The sequence below is a fragment of the Branchiostoma belcheri genome, unplaced genomic scaffold (genome assembly GCF_001625305.1).
Source record: "Branchiostoma belcheri isolate BF01 breed outbred unplaced genomic scaffold, Haploidv18h27 scaffold28, whole genome shotgun sequence".
Taxonomy (NCBI): domain Eukaryota; kingdom Metazoa; phylum Chordata; class Leptocardii; order Amphioxiformes; family Branchiostomatidae; genus Branchiostoma; species Branchiostoma belcheri.
The window spans coordinates 462357-472190 of NW_017803887.1; the positions used below are offsets into that span (position 1 = coordinate 462357).

At 43.8% G+C, this 9834-nt stretch overlaps 2 protein-coding genes across 4 annotated transcripts in view; one reads left to right on the forward strand and one right to left on the reverse strand.

The window, feature by feature from the left end:
- Positions 1–3912, reverse strand: part of LOC109472616 — a 16628-nt gene extending 12716 nt beyond the window's left edge. Inside the window, exon 1 of one of the 3 annotated variants that reach the window (XM_019772423.1) lies at positions 3811–3912. The gene's annotated coding sequence lies outside the window, so the exon portion shown is untranslated. Of the gene's footprint in view, positions 1–3139; positions 3216–3810 lie in introns of those variants that run through there. The other 2 variants (XM_019772426.1, XM_019772425.1) reach the window with 2 other exon arrangements.
- An 868-nt stretch (positions 3913–4780) lies between these two features.
- Positions 4781–9453, forward strand: LOC109472518 (galactose-3-O-sulfotransferase 2-like). The gene is made up of 6 exons (XM_019772300.1): positions 4781–5017; positions 5383–5553; positions 6964–7069; positions 7338–7532; positions 8231–8422; positions 9088–9453. Exons 1-6 carry the CDS (start codon positions 4851–4853, stop codon positions 9451–9453), a joined length of 1197 nt encoding a protein of 398 aa, XP_019627859.1. The 5' UTR covers positions 4781–4850.
- The last annotated feature ends 381 nt before the right edge of the window (positions 9454–9834 follow it).

The following is a 9834-nucleotide window of genomic DNA, read 5'->3' on the forward strand; positions in this document are numbered from 1 at the left end:
GTTTGTTCGTTTTTTATATCACCATTTTTAGACATAACAAGAATTCCACAACCTCATGCCTTCGTCATTTGATGTTAACCATTCCGACTGAAGAAATTATACATTTTTGTGAAAATAAGATCCATGAATCCAGGTGTGAAAAGTGTGTTTTTTTTCGCGGAGAGCTAGACTTGCATTCTCCGGTTTCAAGTCAGATGTGTGTCGCTGTTGTTAAATATATACTCTGACACTGCTTGGGGTATCCATTATACATTTTGGCGGGGATGAAATGTCGTCACAATGCTGACATGTTTTACAGTCGCTTTACTTTTGTTGTGTCAATAAAGTTCTCTTTCTCTCTATTGTTATATGAAACCGACCTTTACAAAGTACATGTACCTTATTGTTGATGCCGTGAGGGTGTAAGATTACCCCTCTACATTGCACAGCCAGAGGGGAGATCGTCACGGAAAGAACTTTGCCACGGCAGGGCGGTTGGCAATGTCATGACTTTATATAATCGTATATGACCACCACTTAAGTCTACCGACATTACAGAACTTACTTAGACTTAGTTCCTTCCGTGCGTAGCACATTGGGCAGCAAGTTTCCTCCACTCTGTTCGGTCTTTGGCTTAAGAAATGACCGCTATTTGCTCCCTTCTCGACGCTTGTAATTGTGAGAGTATTGAATTCCTCAGAGTATTATTTGCAAAGCTGTCTTTGTACATGACCTTTAAGGTGTCTGCTTGTACACTTCGCAACTTAAGAGAGGGGAATTCACACCGAGGGGCTTTGTGGCTATTCAATTCTCATCATAGTAACCCAGCAACTCTGTAAACAGTTCCACCCAGCCCTCGGCATTGTCAGACAATGACGCAAACGGAAAGTCCCGCAGTTGTTTTTTTGTACTCTCCAAGCAGAGGTTGTGGGGAATGATCGTTACCTTTTTATATATGGCCGTTTTTTTTTTGTCGCTAATCCCACCAACGCGTCGGTGGCCGGCGTCCTGGCCAATTTGATACTCTCTTTTTGCCACCGAGAGGGATCTGCTTGGAGATTATTTTTTTCGCCCTACCTGCGAAAACTTAGGCAGTGTACAGTCGGAAAGGTACCACATTTTTGGAAATACACCCCGAAATATGCCGTTTTCAAATAGCCAGTTATTTACAACACTCAGTAAATTGCAGGGCTGTAAAATGCTGAATTACCCCGTTTAAATCACAAATATTGACCTTACACAATTGTAACAACATGCAAGTCTGGCTTAGTGTTAGTAGTAATGATGTACAAGGGCAATAATGCAATAAAATATAATTTTTTGTGAACTCATTGTATTATAGTATCCAAAACCATGTATGAAATGCTAATATCAAGGCTACAATATTTCTGACAATTCCTGATAAAATCAGGATTACATACATGAGAAAAAAATTACCCAGGTATTATTACAGGTGAGTTAATTGGTACATACTGTCCTAGGTGCTGAACTGACTATTCAGTTGCAAGGCCCATATAATACAACATCTTATTCTCCTTTCTGATGCTTTGTAAAGATATTATTTCATATCTTGAAAGCTTACAGCTTGTACTTCCTTTAGAAATGTATATTAACTTCGTAACATAAACTTCATGGAACACATAGAAATAGTAAAATATACATTTTCTACAATACTTTCATACAACACACAATCAATTTCACTTGGGATATACAGTTCTTGCCAAGTTCTCCTACTCCTTTTACGCAGGTACAAATTCCCATAGGGACCGTTGTGGGTTGCACGTGGAACAACGGTCCCAATGGGAATTTGCACTTTCTGCAGAATCATCGCCGAAGGAAGGATAAATTCCCCCATATGGTATCAATCAATTCTGGGGGAAATCCACCCGCAAGGGATTGTGGGATGACGTAATCAGTGATTGCGTAACGCCCGCGAAGTTACCGCCAAATACATGACCCCAACACTACTTGGCGGTTTCCAATATACTAGTACCTGAGACAAGGGGTGTGAGGGGTTTTGATGTGATGTGGTAGACTAAACCTATCCTAGCCCTGAACAATGATCCCACCTCCGTAGTAACCCTAACCCTAACTCTAATACCAACCCTAACCCTAACCCTAGCCCTAAACACCTGACCTCTCACTTATATGAAAGCTCAAGGATTTGGCTCAACTCCAGGTTTTTGCCGCGTTTCGCAGCGCCGCTATGTTTTTGCTCTATTGGCCACTGAAACTGAGAGGGGGGCTTTATATATGTCTATTGTTCTCTTGTCTGTGATCTGTAGCAACTTGTTGATAGATAGTATTGTTTGCAAAGCTGTCTTTGTTCGTGACCTTTAAGATTGCTTGTACATTTCGCAACTGAGAGAGAGGGGTATTCGCGCCAGGGGGCTTTATGGCTATTCAATCCGCGTAGCAGCTCGGTAAACAGTCCCGCCCAGCCCTCGATATTGTCAGCCAGTGACGCAAACGGAAAGTCCCACAGTTGATTTTTTTCAGCTCGCTACCTGCAGACAATGTACATGTACAGGGCGGTAGCCGCTACCAGGCTTTGGGAGGCGGCTGGAAATTGTAAAAATTGGCCAAATCGAGAGCGATAACATACCAGACGAGTTGGTCCGCTCGAGAGGACAGTTTTCGAGTGCTGGCATGTTATCGCTCTCGATTTGGCACTCTTTCCAGGCGCCCCCCGAAGCCTGGTAGAGGCGGGAGAAGAATATAAGTTTTTTTTAGATTCTCCTCATGTTTGAGAATACAGTATTCAGCTGTAAGTAGACTATTTCAATGCAGAGTTTATCGAGACCCTACTGCTATTTTCTGTCACAGGAGCATTACTCTCCAAGCAGAGGTTTGGGTTTAGGCTTATTTTTGGCGTGTTTTAGGCTTCTTTATTGGGGTTTCTTTTTTAGGTGAAAAAAAATTCCAGTGCAAAAAAAGCCCGACAAAAAAGCCTAAAAACACACCAAAAATAACCCCAAACCCAAACCTTTGCTTGGAGAGTTCGTATATTGAGCTAATTAGGACCGACAAATTTCATTTTGGTCAGCTTCCACTAATTTTAGACACGCAGTATGCTCACTGTATCACATAATAGCAAACACAACTAACTCCTAGCGTCCCAAATTGTTTACATGAAGGACCCGCAGATCTACAGACTTACCTGACGCAGCGCCCCTCACCAAATGCGCACCTGCTGTACGTACCTGGGACCGGGACTTTACGTCTTTTTGTTCTCTTGATGGTGACACAGGGAAAGTCCCTGACTGGGGCTATATATAGGGATGAATATAGAGTACCGTACTGAAGGCAAGGTGTGGGTTTCATATGACCTATCGGGCGGCGGCCGAAAATGAAAGTACGAGAAAGGGTCCATTTTCAGTATACCCCTGACACACCAATCGCGCCAATGGCCCCGTTACCTTCTCAATTAGTATATACACTTTTTAAGACATTAAACTGCTGTTTAAATGTATTGATTACGCAAGAAAATCATGCATAGCTGAATAATTATCAATCGTGACCGTAAGTAGCCCCTACATTGGCTCAGAACCAACAATACGTCATCTTAGCGACTGCCTGTTTTCAGCATTACCAGGGATACTTTTGGAGTATATCTTATACCTCGTAGTTTGCTAGACGTGACTGCCGTATTCTGGCAGCGGAAAATGGTTCAATATCTACTGTTTAAGTCATTCAGTTATACGTGTATTACGTTTTTGGCAACCACGAATCGCGTATGTTTTGATATCAAACACGGCACAAAAAAGTCATATATATGATGGAACAACTTAACAAAAACTTATTATATTACAGATTACTACTACTACTCACGTCCCAAGATGTCGGCACGAGGAGACTTCAGGTGAGAAGTGTGGACTGAAAGATGCGGGCCGACAATTTTACCTGCGCAACAGATTGACGCAGGGAAAGTCCCGGCCGGGGATTTTTCTGACGTTTCATAGGGCTCAGTCTTGCTGTTGGTTGTAAACAAGGACATTATATATTGTTGTAAACTACACCTGTATGACAAAGGGTGCCTGTAGCTGTGTGTTATTTTAACCACTTGCGCTGTTCAACAGTTCGGTATTGTTTGATGAACCTCCCGGGAGGGGGTGGGATGGGGTCGTGGGGTCGTGTGGCGTAGCGGCGGCGTGCTCGACTCGGAACCAAGAGGTCCCGTGTTCGAGTCCTTACATGCCACCGATCTTGTGCCCTTGGGATAGGCACTTTACATGACTTTCCTCACTTCGCCCAGGTCAAAATGAGTATTGTATTGTCTTCTGTGTCGGTGACGGTATTAATATAAGTGAAAAAAATTGAGTGTGCCGTCACCACGTCTTGTGATTAGATGTTGGAATTAAAAAAAAACCTAACGTTAATGTTACTGCTGTTGCTAGACATAATACAAAAGAAAATAGTACCGTCGCCGAGCATTACAGTACGGACGTGATCATAGGCTTGGTAATGGATATGCCAAGTCACTCTTGGTTTCTTTATGGGTACTATCACAACTGCCAACGTACTGCTTGTTGGGACACCGAACCCGGATAACCGGGCGAGTCCATTCCAACTTAGGGGGCAGTACTATCTGTATAGAAAAATGTGCCCTTCGCCTTACTTACGGACCAAGATAATCTATTATACGTAGTTATGGTCTGACTCTACTTGTCACTGTGTAAAAAGTGCATGGACAGGTGTTATATCTCCTGCAATTCTGAAGTTGAAGTCTCCCCTCCAGCTAAATTGAGTACTTAGTATTTAGTCGATCCGAACCAGTCGAACAACTTTCGTGTTTCGACCGGGCGACAGCACAAATATGAAAACGGAGCTTTAACATTCCTGCCTGGATTTCTGTCAAACCACACGTAAACATGACGTCCCGAGCGGCCGTTCTCAGTACCACGGTTCTCCTAGCAACGGGCGTCGTTACCATGGTGATGTTCGACGGTCATGGAGACCAGGATTCGCTTCAGGAGAGAGATGACGTCATAGACATGGAGGACTGTGGACTTGGATATAATGTCTCTTCCACCACAGGGTCTGCCAAAAGGTTTTGATAATTTATGACAAAAGAAATTATACGGTACGCGGTGCGGCGGCTGGCTATATCTCACCGAACGACTTGTTACACCTAACCGCTGAGTATCTAACGCTGTGTTAAAAGCTTTCTAATGACAATGCCCCTACTGTACTTGGTGGCAGCGAGTTCCACTCTGCGATAGTTCTAGGAAAGAATGAATTCTTGAACACCTCAACCCTTGGTGGATAACACAGGCTGATACCGTTGAAGGCATGGCTATTTCTTGTTTTTCTGGGCTGGTATTAGGTACTTAGTAGTTGGGATGTCCACCAGTTTATTAGTCATTTTGTACATCATGCATAGTCTGGACATTTTTCTTCCAGTGACCCCCCTGACCCCTGTACCCAGCCCGTCACCAGGTTCATGTTCGTGAAGACCCACCGCGCAGGCTCCACCACGGTGGCCGCCATCTTGTACCGGTTCGGTTTGACCCATGACCTGAACGCCGTACTGCCCAGTACGGGGGACCTGCTGGGATGGCCGTTTGAAATCAGGTGAAACTTTGAATTTATTATTAAGCTTACCGAAGGAAAACATGTTGTTTTTGCTCTGTTTCCTCTTCTTCTTCTCCTCCAAACCAATAAGGTCAATGACCTGAACAAGACGTCTGTCTCCATGGTAACTAGTGTTGAGTTACATCATGTTGCAGTTTTATAGCAGGAGGGATTTAAACTCCCGTCACTATATATATTAATGTTTGAGTAAGAATTAGCAGAGCAGACCAGATGTGAAGACTAGAATTCCGAGATCTCATACCTCCATGAAATATGATCTTGATATGTAAATGTAAATTTCTTCCTTAATTGTGCAAATGACCTCTGCATTAACATGATATATGTATCGTGATGTATGTTAACTTTTGATTAACTTACAGATGTCCCAAGTATGACCTTCTCATCATTCACCATTACGAAATCATAGAGGTTTCGCATTAATTATTCAAATTAGGTCATCATTTGCATAATTAGTATCTGTTGAAGTTCCACCTGCCATAGGTTACATACATTACATGTATGTAAGTAGTATAATGTAAAACACTGTAATTATAGAATTTCCTCATTAATTATGCCAATTAAGTCCTCATTTGCATAATTTGCATTTAATTATGTACATCTCTCTCTCGGCTACCTACACACCAAAAATAACGAAAATATGTTGTTCCTGTCTGGACTTATTGGCTTTTAAACATTTCGCCAGAAAGTGCCCTGCAGTTCCAGAACAAGCCGCTAGGGGGCCCAAACTCATGTGACTTCTTCCCAAGCACGAGAGCTACCTTCCATCAAAATTTCATGACCCTAGCATGTCCAGATCGCGAGATATCAAAACCGGAAGTTGCGCTGCAGTACCAAGGGAAGCCACTAGGGGGACCAAAATCTAATCATTTCCAGGTTTCGTCACACCCTACCAACACACCAAGTATGAAACCAATCCATCCAGGCGTTCTTGAGTTATCTTGTTGACCAACAGACGGACAGACGGACAGACAGACAGACGGACGGACAGACGGACAGACGGACAGATAAACGCAACTGAAAATATAACCTCCATGACACATTTCATGGAGGTAATAAGCATTATGCATTTGCCTTACAAATGTTGCATTTCTAGTATTAACGTTATATAACGTTATATATCAAGTTGATTAAAATCAAGGTTTGAATTTGATCTTCAGAGCAAGTATAGATTGTGGGTAAGTAAGTGTGGATGGCTTTTCAGCACCAAGTTGGGATTTTTTTAATTACTACAATGTAATGTTTGGATTGTGAATTAAAAGGGCATGCTTATGAAACTATAGATTACGCTCTGCAAAAGTTGCATTTGTCGGATTGTTTTGTTTACAAACGTTGGTTTTAAGAAGCACAAAATGATGTTTTACCTCCCTTTTCCATGTATCCCTCCGCCAGACCAGGGAACTATTTTCCTCTCAAACCCGGACTGGAGCATGACGTCATAGTGGACAGGGCAGTCTACAGGCCGGATATGTTCCAATATTTCTTCCCAAACGACATGGTAAGTAAGCGTTGCCATAGCAACAATATTAAAGGTCAATGATGTGAACCAGGCGCCTGTCACCATGGTGACTAGTGTTGGGTTACATCGAGGGATTTAGACTCCTGTCTGACCATATATATGAATGTGTTCGAGTAAAAAATTACAGAGCAGACCATATGCGAAGGTAAACATTATGCATTTGCTTTGCAAATGTTACCTTTCTAGTATTCCTGTTGACTTATACAATAAGGGCAAATATTTAACCTACCCACATAATTTCTTACAGATATACCTGGGCATCTTACGACATCCCCTAGACCACCTCCAGGCCTGTTTCTCTGAGTACGACTTACAGAAATTGTACAACCTCCCCACGAAACAACCCATACAGACCTTTCTGGACGATCCCTACACCTGGGAGAGGAAACTCCACTCACAGAGGATGAAGAGGAAACCGTACTCTTTCACTAAAAATTTTCAGGTCAGAAGTCATCATATCATACTGTGCACGTATATGTTATACACGGTTCTTTTCCTATGTCTATGATGATGAGACGTATACGTAACAGAGTAAGAAGGTTGTAACAACTGGTTACAAAGATTTCAGTAACTTACTTTAAAGAAGCTTTAGAGTACTAAAATTCAATGACAAAATTGTTCAGAAACCTTCTGAACTATGTAAGACTGACAATTGTAAGATCATACTATCGATGATAAGTTTCTGAATTGTACTGCGCATTGAGAGACCTTGTTGTAATCAAATAGGTGTCAGAACTTAGAAGCTTAGGCAAATACATTGCAAATGCTCGTTTAGGATAGGAAAATAATGGACAGAGAAGTATATTTATCACTTGCCAATTGATTTTGCATACCCTGGCATTGCAGTTGTGATTCAAGGTAATTTATATTTCTTTAATTCTTTGCTAGTGGGATTGAAGTACATGTTTAAAGTTAGCACTTTTGATCCAACACAAAAAATTCTCTCACCTAGAGCTTTCGACCAGTCACTCTGGTCTTCCTCAGTTGACTGACCCAGTGAAGCTTGTCACGAAGCTTGTCAAGTGTTACTTCAACAGTGGGTCAAAGGTATCTGTCTGGTAGACGATGTCGGTCCCGTCGCGGTTAAGTGAAGTGTGGATTGAAGTACATGTAATTCAATTAATTGTGTTTCTGTCCTAGGCATACAGCTTTGGGTACTCCCTTGGTCTCTCGGAAGACCTTGAGCGGACGAAGAGGTTCGTTGACCGCATCGTCTCCGAGTTCAAGTTCGTCCTCATCCTGGAGTACCTGGACGAGTCGCTAGTGGCATTGAAGCGCGAGATGTGCTGGGAAACCAGAGACATTCTGTACGCCAACAAAACCTGCTGTAAGGTATGTAACAATGTGTGGGGGGGGGGGCTTATAGGCGCTACCAAATGACCCCGCCGAAGGGTCTTGACCTTTTCGGCCGAGTGGTTAGAGCGGTTCGAACCCCGACCCGGGACCAGGGGGTTCTTTCAGTTTCTACTGCTCGCCCCTGTTTCTTACAGTGTTTCTCGCACCGGCCCTGGGAGTTCTGGCAAAGAGTGCCGCTCCAGGGATGTCGAATTCGGAAGATTCGAAAGAAAAGGGGGAGTACTAGTGAGTGGGGGGGTTTATAGGCGCTACCAACTGACCCGACCGACGGGTCTAGACCTTTTCGACCGAGTGGTTAGAGCGTCGGAGTCTGAAGCCGGTACTTGGGAGGTCGTGGGTTCGAACCCCGACCCGGGAACAGGGTTTCTTTCTGTTTCTACTGCTCGCTCCTGTTTCTTACAGTGGTTCCCACACCAGCCCTGGGAGTTCTGGCAAAGACTGCCGCTCCAGGGATGTCGAATTCGGAAGACTCGAGGACGAATCTTGAAAAGAAAAGGAGGAGAAAGAAAGAAAGGGAGTAGTGTAACAGTGGGGGGTTTATAGGCGCTACCAACTGACCCGGCCGATGGGTCTAGACCTTTTCAGCCGAGGGACGAGGAGGGGTTTTATCTGTTTCTACTCGCTCCTCCTGTTTCTTACAGGTACACCGTCCGCTGCAGCTCACCGACAGGCAGAGTGACAACCACCGCACATTCGCAGCCGCAGATTACCTGCTGTACGAACGCTTTGTCGGCATTCTCAAGGACAAGATACGACAGCAAGGTCAGGATTTTCAAGACGAGTTACAAGACTTTAAGGAAGTCAACAAACAGGTTCAAGACTTCTGCGATTCTAAGGATGTCGTAGGGAAGAAACTGGTCTTGGAAGAAGCGAAGTGGCACGGGAAGATTGTGCTTGACAGGACGACGTGTCAACTACGCGCGGCGAGCCTGAGCGAACTTCGGAAAGCCGCGCAACGCACCATGGTCGCGAAGGGACGGATTCTCACATCCCGACGGTCTGTCTGAGATGTAATTACTAGCCTCTACCAGGCTTGGGGAGGCGACTGGAAAGAGTAGAAATCGGCCAAATAAAGAGATAAGCATGCCAAGGGAGTTTGTCCGTTGAGAGAATATTTCGCCGCACCCCAAAAAAAAAATGTTCTCTCAACGGACAAACTCCCTTGGCATGCTTATCTTTCTATTTGGCCGATTTCTACTCTTTCCAGCCGCCTCCCCAAGCCTGGTAGAGGCTAGTAATTTCCACAGCGTGTACTAAGAGAACGAGAAACGATGTGTTTTTTCATGATCAACCACCTGTGAATGGGCAGACTTTCGAAGTTTCTAAGAAGAGTCTTAGTCAATTGGAAACTTTTTCTGCTGTTGCTTGCAAGCTGCAGTTTCATGGCG

What these genes read in the sequence shown, in the direction of transcription:
- LOC109472518 (XM_019772300.1), top strand. Translation starts at nt 4,851, where the DNA reads ATGACGTCCCGAGCGGCCGTTCTCAGTACCACGGTTCTCCTAGCAACG. An exon ending in CTTTCACTAAAAATTTTCAG is followed by an intron (nt 7,533 to 8,230) that starts GTCAGAAGTCAT and finishes TTTCTGTCCTAG; the next exon opens with GCATACAGCTTTGGGTACTC. An exon ending in CCAACAAAACCTGCTGTAAG is followed by an intron (nt 8,423 to 9,087) that starts GTATGTAACAAT and finishes TGTTTCTTACAG; the next exon opens with GTACACCGTCCGCTGCAGCT.